Source organism: Epinephelus lanceolatus, chromosome 23, assembly GCF_041903045.1.
Source record: "Epinephelus lanceolatus isolate andai-2023 chromosome 23, ASM4190304v1, whole genome shotgun sequence".
Classification (NCBI taxonomy): Eukaryota; Metazoa; Chordata; class Actinopteri; order Perciformes; family Serranidae; genus Epinephelus; species Epinephelus lanceolatus.
In genome coordinates this window covers 9,985,196-9,998,857 of record NC_135756.1, presented here as the reverse complement: position 1 = coordinate 9,998,857, position 13,662 = coordinate 9,985,196, and the positions used below count along the sequence as shown (strand labels likewise).

The 13,662-nt window shown below is 42.5% G+C and overlaps 1 protein-coding gene across 1 annotated transcript in view; it reads right to left on the bottom strand.

Moving 5' to 3' along the window:
• ptn (pleiotrophin) overlaps positions 1–13,662 on the bottom strand; it is a 92,818-nt gene that overhangs the window by 17,073 nt on the left and 62,083 nt on the right. Inside the window, exons 2-4 of the mRNA XM_033614434.2 lie at positions 11,847–11,941; positions 9,061–9,234; positions 4,319–4,480 (exon numbers count right to left, since the gene is read on the bottom strand). Coding sequence (XP_033470325.1) covers positions 4,319–4,480; positions 9,061–9,234; positions 11,847–11,940 — 430 coding nt within the window. The 5' untranslated portion in view covers position 11,941. The remainder of the gene's footprint in view (positions 1–4,318; positions 4,481–9,060; positions 9,235–11,846; positions 11,942–13,662) is intronic.

The window sequence follows — 13,662 nt, the reverse complement described above, 5'->3', positions numbered from 1 at the left end:
GCGTCTGCTGTTGATGTTCCAGGATGCCGCTACCAGTGCTGGGACATCTACAAAAGCACGTGGTTAGGTTTAGAAAAAAAACATCATCGTGATCTGGTTCCACATTCATACAGGAAGTGAACACCAGGCTCCCAGGTGAAAGTCCATGGTTTGTTTGACCATTCACCGACCCTCCTGCCACCCTATAGGGACTCTCCAGCTCCCTGTATTATGCCGTTACCAGCAGCGTTTCAACCTGACGCCATCCAACGACGTATCATACCACCGTGACAAGTGCTGTCTGGCCACATTATGAGCTGACACTGAACGCTGGTGTATCATATTGCTGCGTCAGGTGCTGTCTAGCCAGCTGGCGATGTATGATAACACTGCAAAAGGTAGCTTTTGGCGTCAGATGTCTGACAGCATAATCACTGACAAAACAGCTGTGTTTTACGTGTTACCTCTCTCAATGACAGCTTACTGGCTCCAAACTATAGTTGGGAACACTTATTAACATTAAATTAGCTTGACTTGTTATTAGCTGGTATCTAGCTTCTAGAGGTCCAGACCACTTTGCAGAAGGAGGGTTGCGAGACGTTCGGGTGCTGTTCACAACAATGCCTATATTGCAGTCGTCACCACAAACAATAGACATGACCTTCTCATGAGCTCATCTAGACACTTAATTCTGCTGCTATCATCCCTATTTGCTGAATGCGTCTTCACCATGACACCCCGCGAGCGCTGCTTCCCTCCATATACACCATTAAATACATGTCACAACCTCACAGATTACCCACAAGGCCACTGCCCTTGAAGGTGGAAAAAGGGTGAGCCGGTGACATCAGCACCCAAGTTTACATGTTTCGCTGATATCAGCATGTAGCTACACGTATGTTAGCAGTGTACTTGCAGCGGGGGAATGACTGTAACGGAGAACAGCGTCACTTTCTGCTGTGAAAAATTCACCAGTAAAAGCATCTAAACTGAACTAGACATGTTCCAGCAGGAATCTGATCTGAAATCAGGGAGAAATTCACAACCAAGTTGACACGTTTTCATTACGTTAGCATGTAGCTACATGTAGCAGTGTAGGCTATGTAATGTAAACACTTGCAGTAGTGTGCCTGGATCAGATGACCATATAAAGAAGTCCATCACACTATGACATCATACCGTTGTAAGACATTGAAAAAACTGTTGGGAGCGGAGTGTTCAAAAAAGAAATCTGAGTTGTCACACACTGGGATTACTTCTACATTTGTGTTTAATATAAACATCCTTCATTTAACCACTATATTTAAGACAAAATATGTTAAAGCATAACAAGTCCTCTTTAACTCCAGTTTTCCGATAGCTGCCCTTTTTCCATAGACTGTGGGAAGTAGGAGCTCCCCAACTTCAGTTTCTTTGACATGATGAAAGAACACTAAAAGCATGTAATTACAGCTGAATAGTCAGTTAACCTATTCACCTCTGCTCTCACACTGTCACTCGCTGCTTCAAGTTAGCACTTAAGTAGGTGGGTTTCCATCACGCTGACGTGAATGTGAATCACAGCTGGCAGTGCCTGAGATTAAAATCATTTGCAAGGGTTTGTGGGATTTAGTCAAATCAGCCTGCAATCAGCCTGAGATGTGCCAGAAGACGAGATAAATATCTGCTGAACTTACACAGTAATTATCACAAAGAGGATAAAAGGAATCCACTCTTAAAATACACCTTGATGCACTTACCGATGCTAATTTATCACAGTCAAAGTGAGAACCAGATTATCTCATTCCAGATTTTGACCTGTGTGTCATAGCTGTAACACATCCAACTTCCAAAATTGACACAAAACATTCAAGCTTGTCACAGGGACGATCAGCAGTTCAACTAAATAAACAGATACCCAAGTGGTAAACATCCCTTCAGCTATAATTAATTAAAACAAACCAACTAATCTAACATTCCCAGTAACTGTTTACAGTGATCTGACAGGAAGTACTGGAGCGATTCTTCTCGTAAATCATTAGTTTGTTTCTGCATGGGTCGTTCTTTTGATCCAGGCCGACATCATGACATGCACTTTCTCTGAATAATGAATATATGACATTTCCAGCTTTCAGACTAGTCCAAAGAGGCGACTGTGTTGCATCGAGAGTTTAAGGACAGTGTTTGGGAAAAAAAAAAATCTGTCTAGGTTACATTGCAAAGCAGCGCAGTCGCCAGAGGAAAATGTTGGCGTTGTACGTTTCTGCAAACTATGTAAACACTGCCTTTGGTTTTCCTATGTATCATATTTTCTAAAGTGAAGTAATATACAAGCTGACTTTCTCACTGGGAGGTGGAAGGGATGGTGGACTGCAGACCAGCGAACAACAAAATCAGTTGTGATTTAGCGAGTCATTGCTGCGTTTCCTGCCGGGATAGTAGCATGAAAAGTGTTTATTTTTTCCCCTGAGACATCCCTGCTTTCTTGCCCTGATAGTGCCATAAAAAGCAGCAGTTCTTTGTGTGTTTTTTATAGCGACATCACTGCTTTTCCTGCTGGGGTAGTACCACGAAAAGCGATTGTTTTTTACGGAGACATCCCTGCATTTCCTGCCAGGATAGAGGCATGAAAAGTGGTGGTGTTTTACCAAGACATTGCTGCTATTCCTATGCGAATAGTAGCACAAAAGCGTTTTTGTTTTTTTTTTTTTTTTGCCTCCATGCATTTCCTGCACAGGTATCACCATGAAAAGCACTTGTTAATCACTGCTTTTCCAGCTGGAATAGTAGCACACAAAACGATCATTTTTCTAGAGACATTGTTGCTTTCCAGCTGGGATAGTGGCACAAAAAGCAGTTGTTGGGTTTTTTTATCCTGAGATATTGCTGCTTTTCCTGCTGGAACAGAGGCAGTAAAGGCAGTAGTTTTTTTCCTGAGACACTGCTGCTTTTCCTGTTGAGACAGTGTCATGAATGTGGTAGTTTTTTTCCCCCAAGACAGGCTTTTCTTGTCGGGATAGTGCCATGAAAAATGCTTGTTTTAATTCCAAGACATCAATGCTTTTCCTGCTGGAATAGTAGCATGCAAAGCAGTTGTTTTTCTAGAGACATTAGTGGGGTTTCCATCCACCTATTTTTATTCCCATTTTCAAAAATTGTGGGACAAAAAATTGGATGGAAACGGCAGAAATTTAGAAATAAAGTTCTTACGCTTGGAGAGGGTGGATTTGTGTATCGATAAAAGGAAAATGGAAACAGGTTTTGCGAATAAACGATGACGTACCGGCACACAGATCCTCAAATGTGGCCCTTGACATACAGAAATGTTTCAGCCAGAGTTCGTGAGTGAAATGCAACTACTTCCCAAAAGTCCTTCACACCCCTACGTTCCCATAAACACGGAGAACGACGCGGTGGTCTCCTTCGAGCTATTTCTGACAATACTCTTAACATTAAACTTCTTCTTTGTCGCCTCTTCCTCAAGATGGTTAGGTACACTGTGAACGCTGATGCGAAATGCTAACCAGAGTTCTCCCAAGAGCCGATAGGTTTATCAGGAATCTGTCCATGGTCAGTTGTTGAGTGTCGGTAAAGTGTGTTGTTGTTTACAGTGGGCATAAGACACTCTCTTATGACATCATCTCATGGCGCACTCTTCTTCTATGGGGGTGTTTTTATTTTGTTCATTTTTCACGAGAAGCGCCACCTACTGCTCTTCCTGTTGACTCCCAGTAATCGCAAAACAATAACGAATGGAAACGGGCATAAATTTGCATTTTCTTTTGCGCATTTTCACAAAATTCGCTCAAAAATTTTGATACATTTGGATGGAAACGCCACTATTGTTGCTTTCCTACCCAGTTTTGCCCCCCAAACTATTTTTTTTTTTAGCCAAAACATGAAACTTTCCTAAGTGGTTTTTGTGTCTAAACCTTACTTAATGTTAACAACAGCCTTATCTGCTCCAAGATAACTAACAAGTGTAACATATCTGAGGTTTGCAAAAATGTTCAGTTCCAACATCTTTTATGGTGATTGGGTTGTATTGCTTTGTCCCGGGTGGAAAGTATAAAAGGTTCATTGAAAATACAGATGTTTTACTCATGGCGCACAAGAAAGGAGTCAGTTGGCGTTTTGTAAATTATTGAACGAATCAAGTTGCCATTCTGAATTTTTGTTTATGCTGCTGAAACTAAACACTAAAATATCATGTCTTTTATTAGAGTACAGAGAACCCCCTGCCATATTTCTGAGGGCACGGTGATCCATCAACAGGACTTCAGTGATCCCCGCTGCTGCTGACAGCCCGCTCAGCGAGAGTTACATTTTATCTAGTGATGATTTATTCCTCTCCGCTTACCTTGCAGCTTAGTCTTGGGGATTTTCCCACAGGGCTTGGTGGCTGTGACAGTGGTGGCACAGGTCGCATCCATGAGCGCTCGCTTCAGCACACCCGTCCTGTTCTTCTTGCCCGTTGCCAGATCGCACTCCCCCCAAGCCTGGAAGTCGTACTTGCATTCCCCTGTGGTGCACAAAGAAATCAGATACTTCATTAGATGCTTTTGTTTGGTGAAGTAGCTCAGAGGAGGTTTAGTGTCGGTGAGATCAAGCAGAAAACCTGGTAAAAATGACACAATGCAGCACCTATATTTGTTTAAAAAATAAGCAGTCACTTGCAATCAGTCAGTGAATCAACCCCCTCGAGCCTGCGGAGCTAAGAGTCCTACACTTTGAATGGCTGTTTGATGAATGCTTTTAATTTACTTGGCTATTATCTCCTTGCTATCAATTGAAACTGCCCAAGATCCACAAAACCAAGCGATGCTCTTATTAAAATAAAATAAAAGAGGTTTATAGCTCCTTCCTTGCAGGAGCAGATGGTGCTTCACAATTTTGATCCTACATTTCCCATATGATGAAACTCTCCAACAGATGAATGCAATCAAATGCAGCCTGGCTCCAGTTCATCCTGAAAATAATGGACAGATACAATCTCGGCAGCAGAGAAATGAACATACCTTCAGCAGCACCTCAATAGATTCCACATATGTGCTTTTATTTGATTTTAAATTGTACCCACCTTAAACTCAACCTCAGAGGATGCAAGATTGCTCCATAAAATGGCAGCAGTGTATGCTATACAAATGTGTTTGAGGAAGTGTGTGTGTGTGCATGAGTGTGTGGTTGTGTACTGTATGCCCATGTCTCTCATATCTCCCTCCATTATTTTGTTGCCACTCTAGCCGGGCTCCCTGGAGGCTGTGACACTCATTCGTCAGCTTCCTCTCACATGAAAGTGTCGGACCCCTTGTCACTGCCGCTGAGATCCCCGGGTGCTCATCAGAGGAGGGGAGAGGGGAGGGAAGGGGTGAGGAGTGGAGGGACGGAGAGGGGAGAGAGGCAGCGACAGAGCCATTGTTGCAAGAATCCCACAGGGACTTCCTGAGCATCCAACTTTAAAACCTTGCGCCTCCATAATTTGTCTCAGAGAGAGGGAGAGCTGGCTCCTGGGAGTTTGACAGGCTGCCCATGTCCTCTTTAAGGTGTCACATACAAGTAGGCAAAATAAAAATGGTTGTACAAGTGTGAACACACCCACTCATCAGCAACCCTTCATCCAAGCAGAGTCCTGTATAGATTTCAGGATGATTGGAAGAGATCTGATCGTTTAGAGGCTTTGAATTCCAGTGTCAAAAGCTTGGTAGGGATTTTAAAGGGACAGTTCACCCCGTAATAAAAAATACATATTTCCTCTTACATGTAGTGCTATTTATCAGTATAGATTGCTTTGGTGTGAGCTGCCGAGTGTTGAAGATATCGGCCGTAAAGATGTCTGCCTTCTTTCCAAGATATGGAACTAATACCCCTATTCGACAGTCATGGGCTTGGGCTTGGCATGGTTTGGTTTAGTCTGGCCCATCAGGCCAGCATGGCAGGGAGTGGATGGAGAAGTGCTGATGATGTGAATGGGGAGAAAAATGGCCTTTTGTTGAGCTTGCCCTACACTCTGGATACGGTGGCTGGAGGTGAACGGGGTGGAGGAGGGCACGACACTTCTGCCTGAAATGACAGCTGACAGCAGCAGAAGAGAGAGCAGATTTAAAAAATTTTGCTGCAGCATGTCATTGGCTGATAGAGTGGAGTCACACAACACATATGCTTGTTTCAGGGGGAGAAGGGGAGTTGTTGGGATTGGTTGCTGTTGACAAGATGTCACCGCTACCTGTTTGGAGGAGGGAGGGCACCCTATTTGTCCTACTCTAGAGAAGGTTCACCTCTGGCGCAGCTTGTCGCAGCTTGGCAAGATAAAACTGACAAGGGAAAGAATGTTGATGCTGCCAAAAGTGACAATGGAAAAGGCCCGTAGATGGGTCCATGTCATTGGTCCGACATCCCATTGGTCTGACGTCCCGTTGTTCCGATATGTGATTATACTAGGCTATATTGTATTTGTGTACCATAGAGGATCAGCAAAGGCAACAAAAGTAGGCTACTGGTCGAGATACAAGTGCCATAGAGAGAAGAGAGTGAAACACTATAACCTCCTGTTATTAACTCTGGGGTCTGGGTTGTGTGGGGAGCTCTCCGCGGTGCTGAACGGCTCCCGGTGGGCGTATTTCTGCCTTGATGGTGCGTCGCGACCGGCTCTGGGTCAGCTGGGAAAGGCTTGAGGCGAAGCAGGCTCACGGCTTATGTGTTTGTCACTTTCTTTTTCATTTTAACCCACACCATGATCTTTTCCTGACCCTAACCAAGTGGTTTTTGTGCCTAAACCTGACCAGACCTTAACCACAGGGCATCATGATGATTTCAGAACAACGGGACTTCGGAACAATGGGTTTAATATGGTCGGAACAATGGGATGTCGGAACAATGGGCTGTCGGACCAATTGGCAGACCCCAGTTCTCAGCTTGTGGTGCTCAAAGCGTCAAAAAATACATTTGAAAAACTCAACAGCAGTGTCGTTTTTTAGAAATCACGACCTGGTTCCTCAAGATAATCCACAGACCTTGTTGAGAGCTTCTTCATGAGTAGATGCACGCTCCCTGTGCAGTGGTACAGTTAGTGGTTGTAGTTCAGTAGAAAGAAATGACTTATTTACATAGCACGTTTCAAGCAATGAATGCAATACAAGGTGTTTATCAATACAATGACAAAAGAATAATACAATAAAAATACGAGCAAAATACTGTAAAATGATATTTAAGGAATAACAATAGAAAATAGAAAGGGGCACGTTTAAAAATTTAGTTTTTTTTTTTTGACTGACTGACTTCAGGTAGGGCCATTTGTGTTAATACGTTTTCATACTGGCCATTTTAATTCTCCTTCACGCTTGGCACACAGGAGAGGTTTCAGTTCAAGGCTGAGAATACTCTAAGGATTGGATTTAGACCATTTACAATATTTTTTTTAGGATAGATAATGAATAATAATAATAATAATGCAAATTTTCTCCACAAGCAGTGGCCTAGCATCAAATTCAGGGCCCTATGAATTAGCAGTCTCTGTGATGCTCCAGCAGCATAAGCAGTCACTCACTCAGCTCTAGCTGCAGATGAAGCCTAATGCAGGGGCGGACTAAATCATTTCTCACCTTTTGTGAGGGGTGAGAGGGGCTCAGTGAGACTCCACTTTTTTAAAGAACAAAATTCAGTCTCTTAATTTTATTCAGCCAGTTTTAATATAGTTGTGGCACCAAAACAGACTGCAGTGTTCACAGCTCCACCTTTTGGTACCAGATCTGTGTGCTAGGTACCCCAACAGAGGGGGGACCAAACATGGGGACGGTACAGAACGGTTCCATTGGTACCATCCACAACTTTTCACAGTGGAAAAAAAAAAAGCATACTTAACTGAACTGTACCGTACTGCTTGGTGGAAACAGGGCTTATGACACCCCTGTCCACAAGAGTTCAACAGGGGCAGTTTGAGAAAAGATTAGAAAATATGTGTGGTATTGTTATGCATTTCCTTTTGTTTATCTCTGTTCAGTGTCACTTATATGTTTTGGGCTTTGTATCGTAGCATTCACAGTATTTCTATGGCCTATTGTATAGAATCCCATTAGCTGTTGTGTAGCTGCCCTTATGCTGCTTGCAACCCTGGTTACAGCAGTACAATATTTGCTCTTCCTGCGTCGTTGTGTTGTACTCCTGTGAGCTGCACAAAAACCCAGATGGAGTCCGGAACGACTCTCAGAGAAAACTCCATAATTCCAGGTTTACCCTTTTATTACAAGGTTCTTATAATTGTACCTAAAACCCCATGATGTTGTTCCCTAATGCAATATGCTACCTACATGTACCAACGAATCTAAAAGCAAAATACATTGATGACAGACAGCAGCACCATATTTGAATTCAGATTTGGCTGCCAGGGTTAGATCACAGGGTCTTTTCACAGCAATTCTGACGCATTTTGTGGGGTGTCGGCACAAAATGTGTCAGTATTTATCTTTATGATTGGAAAAATATCCAAAATGAAATAGGCACTGGCTTAAAACAAAACGGCCTCTTCTTCTTTTCTTTTCTTCTCTCAAGTAACTTTCCACAATTTAAAGGCCAGAGGCATGTAACGTATTGCCACTGCTCCAAAACTTTTGCTGCTATAATCTATATAGCCAGTTAGCGGGACCATTATTTCCTGCAGTGTGTTCATCACTCGTGACAGGCTCATTGGAGAGCAGCAGGCTCCTGCCTGACAGGCCTTACTGGGGGAACAAAAGTCCCTCAGGCTTGTCACTGCAAGACATTTCAGCGGTGAAGGCTGCACAGTCTCAAGCCCGAAAAGCAAATGACAAAGCAGGGTGATTATTCCTGTGTTTTCCATGACGATGTATCACTTCCTCTGCAGACATTTCCGTTGTACCTCTAATTAGCTAGCTTACTCATTCCTATTGTGAAAATGGGACCATTGTTTGTGTGAGTGACAGGCCGGCATACATTATGTGGAGGTGTGGGGTGACAGAGGGATGGGAGTCATGCAGCTGTGCAGAAGGAGGGAAGATCTCGGGGTCTTTTAGCGGTCGTAGATTATTTTAATATCATGTTACAGGAGATCGTTTGGATTGGTGTGGAAATATCTGTGTTGTCACTCACCTCCAAACTTCTTCTTCCAGTTGCAGGGGATCTTGCAGCGTTGGGTCTTAATGGTCTGCTTGCAGTCGGTGCCGGTGCGTGTCCCCTCCCTGGTGCCGAGTCCACAGTCGCCTTCGTTGGCTACGCACACACTCCACTGCCACTCCCCACAGTCCGACTTGCGCTCCTTCTTTCCTGTAGGACCAAACGTACACCACCTTACAGCTCATTTCTACTCCCTTCATGTACAAAAATAGATACATCCATTTCAAACATTGTTACCATCACTGCCCTCATACGTCCATGCATCCTTTATAATGGCATAGATACACATAAAAGATGGCACTAGAGGCAAATGAGGTGACAGTGGCAGAGGTCATAATATTGTACGTTTGAACAGATGGCAGTAGCATGTGCAGCCATTATATATACATCCCGACATGTGGAGAGAAAATTCTTTTCACCATATTAGCAATTTGTTTCATTCCGCCATTATTTGAATTTCTTCGTCATCTCTTACAGTCCTATCTCTTGAACTACGCTACAATGCCGCTTCAATCTCAGGGGGCACTGCTCCATTTTGTCTCTATCTGTAAGCTATCGGAAAACATGCACAAATACAGATAAATTGAATGCAAAGTACAGACAGAAGGCTCTGTCCGTCTCTGTCTCTGTATCTAACATTGAAAATAAATGAGCCCTTAGTAACTCTTTGATGTTATCACCACAATTATTTAACAGTAGTTTGGTTTTACGTCACTGCCATGCAGGCGTCATAATCAAATATTCTACATAAGATATAAATATTAAAGTATTTTTGTGGGCATTGATTAAACCCCTAAAAATATTTTGTTTATTCATTCATTCATGGGGTACACCCTGGACAGGTCACCAGACTATCACAGAGACAGACAACCATTCACACTCACATTCACACCTACGGACAATTTAGAGTCATCAATTAACCTGCATGTCTTTGGACTGTGGGAGGAAGCTGGAGCACCTGGAGGAAACCCAAACCAAACTCTCCACAGAAGGGCTCCCCCACTCCAGGTTCAAACTGGGAACCCTCTTGCTGTGAGGTGACAGTGTTAACCACTGCACCATCATGCTCATCAAATTACTTATTTGGAATTTTTCCATGAAAAAAATCCCTTTATGCCTCAGAAGTCTTAAATATAACTCTACACCTTTGCCTCATTTAGTATGCACGGAATGCAAATTGACCCCGTCCCTTAGTCACTCACCTGATTTTTGACTCTGCTTGTAATCGGTAATAGATAACACGAGCCCTCGATCTGTCTGCAGTATCAGATTGCTAATAATGTGATGCTAATATTAGATCAGTTTTGTTTCTGATTGCCAGCTTTGCATACATAAATGCCACACACCCAAGCTAATTTGCAATGCCCGTCCCTAGCTGCATCTTAAGACACAAAAGACTTTGCAACAAGAACACAAGTAACTGTGAAAAGGACAAATAACTGTACAAATACAGAGAGAACAATGCAAGACATAAACTGCAATACATAATTAGCACCATAGAATTGGAAGCACAAAAATATTCATGACTGTATAACTGATTCCTCTTCAAAAACTGCTTCAGTTTGAGTTTAAAGTGATCGAATTCAGGATCCAATTTGAGTTCTGTAGGTAAAGAACTCCACATGTAAATTCCACGGACAGAAAAAGCTGTTTGTCCGAATGAGGACTTACACAGAGGAACTTTACAGTTCCCGCTGGCTGCTCCACGTGTTACTGAGCCAGAAGAGTTTGAAGTTGGCAAAATGTATGAACATTACAAATTACAACTGACAGGACTGGTTCCTTGGATTTGTGACGTAACAAACCTGACTGTCATTGGTACACCGCAGTTCCAGAGCAGAAATGCTTATTTTTCACAATATGTCTTGTAGCATATAAAAAATACCATTGGACATGTTAACATAGTTAAAAGCTTGATTTTCACTGAAGGGAGTCTTTAAAAATGTGTGAAAACGTATTAACACAAATGGCCCTACCTGAAGTCAGTCAGTCAAAAAAAAAAAACTAAGGTGTGTGTCCATGCAGGGCTTCACCCGATGTTGTCTTATTTTTAGTTTTTCCTGCATTTTAGCAGGTCAAAACCTTTGACTCAAAGGGTTTTGCTTGAGTCAAGTCCTGTATTTAAAGAGTCAAGTTCCAGTCTCACAGCTGTCAAGTCTGAAATTCTCATTTTTATATCTTCAGTCCGCCAAGAGTCTCACGTCTCCAGCTCCGCTTATGAAAAATGTGTTAGAATCTAAGTTTTTTATTAGAAAAGAAATGGAAACTGCTACTTGCACTGTCTGTAAAAGTATTTACCCACCCTTGGACTTTTTAATATATTTTCAAGGCAGATGTAATTAGTTTAGTGCTCGTGCTAATTTCCAATGCAAATCAACCTTTTTTCTTGAATTTAAATTAGCTAAATGTTGTTTTCTTTACCCAAGTGGGATTTATCTGACTTATTTTGCTGTGCTTGCAAGATATTGCTATTTGTCTCTGGTAAATTCTCAAAGGAGACCAATTACTTGAACCCCAAAGGCACTTTTTTCATTTTCATATATTTTCAAGAGTTGTGTCCAACTAAATAAGTTGTTGGGAGGAACACTTTTCACAGCAGGATCCACCGTCAGAAGCAATGTCTAATGATTTGATTTAACACTGAACATCATGGTGCTCCTGTTTCATATCAGTATGATGTAAAGAGAATCTAAATCTGCATATATGAATTCTGTAGATGTTGTCTGTAGTTGAAGAACATGTCCTGAGCTTGCGAGATTCACCTTGTTTCTCTGCTTTGCCTCCTTCAGCTGCCATCACCGTTAGCACCAGGAGCGCCATCACGGCCACCCTCGTCCACTGCTTCTGTCCATTCATTCTGAAAAAGAGACAAGACAATCATTAGACGAGATCTCTGCTTTCTTTCCGCAGAGTGTTATCAGTTTGTGCTGTTCAGTGCAAATCCAGGAGTTATTTTGAAGTGCCAAGTGTCCCACGTCTACTTATATGTCAATTAACGCTCTCCTACATTTCAAAACCCTACATTTTGAGAACTCATGACTTTTGAGAACTCTTCAAAATGTGCCTGGATTTGACACACTCAGCTGTTTGGTAGAACAGGAGGAAGAAGAGAAAGGCAATAGTTGTCCAAAGTCTCATGGGACAGAGGAATAGCCTGGGGAATTTCCATCTCTCGTGGTGTCATTTCCACTGTACTGGATTCCAGTATCAACATTTTGATTGTCTGCGCTGCAGCTACACTGTCAGTCATGACTGCATTTGCTGTCAGTCTCTGTGAAACCTTGTCGAGGGTAGATAAAGTCAACACACCAGTTTGATTTGATTTGTCAAAACTCAACACAAATATTAGTGAAGTATAGTCAGTATAAGTGAAGTTGAGTCAGCTCTTTCTCACAACATTAGATTAAAGCCGTAGAAAACTGTTGTTTTTAAAGACATTTTATTTACGTGTAGATTGTTTTCTGAAGGTTGATTGGAAGGTTCTGAAGGAGTGATCAGTATTGGTGCTGGTGCTGGCCTGATCAAATAGGGGGTCATCCCTATGTTCCCCGTGTCCTATGTTCCCCCCAATGTCCTGCAAATGGGGAACACAGAACCCTTTTTCGGCAGAATGGGGAACATAGGACCCTTTTCCCGAAAAAGGGTCCTATGTTCCCTGTTTTTCCGAAAAAAGGTCCTGTGTTCCCCGGGTCCGATGCCCCCCCCCCCCCCCGAAACACAAAAGAAAACCGTGCTTACCTCATGTGATCACATGATTCAATGCCCAAAGGTGCAGACAACACTCCCCAAGAGTCACATATACAGTACAGGCCAAAAGTTTGGACACACCTTCTCATTCAATGCGTTTTCTTTATTTTCATGACTATTTACATTGTAGATTCTCACTGAAGGCATCAAAACTATGAATGAACACATGTGGAGTTATGTACTTAACAAAAAAAGGTGAAATAACTGAAAACATGTTTTATATTCTAGTTTCTTCAAAATAGCCACCCTTTGCTCTGATTACTGCTTTGCACACTCTTGGCATTCTCTCCATGAGCTTCAAGAGGTAGTCACCTGAAATGGTTTCCACTTCACAGGTGTGCCTTATCAGGGTTAATTAGTGGAATTTCTTGCTTTATCAATGGGGTTGGGACCATCAGTTGTGTTGTGCAGAAGTCAGGTTAATACACAGCCAACAGCCCTATTGGACAACTGTTAAAATTCATATTATGGCAAGAACCAATCAGCTAACTAAAGAAAAACCAGTGGCCATCATTACTTTAAGAAATGAAGGTCAGTCAGTCCGGAAAATTGCAAAAACTTTAAATGTGTCCCCAAGTGGAGTCGCAAAAACCATCAAGCGCTACAACGAAACTGGCACACATGAGGACCGACCCAGGAAAGGAAGACCAAGAGTCACCTCTGCTTCTGAGGATAAGTTCATCCGAGTCACCAGCCTCAGAAATCGCAAGTTAACAGCAGCTCAGATCAGAGACCAGATGAATGCCACACAGAGTTCTAGCAGCAGACCCATCTCTAGAACAACCGTTAAGAGGAGACTGCGCGGATCAGGCCTTCATGGTCAAATAGCTG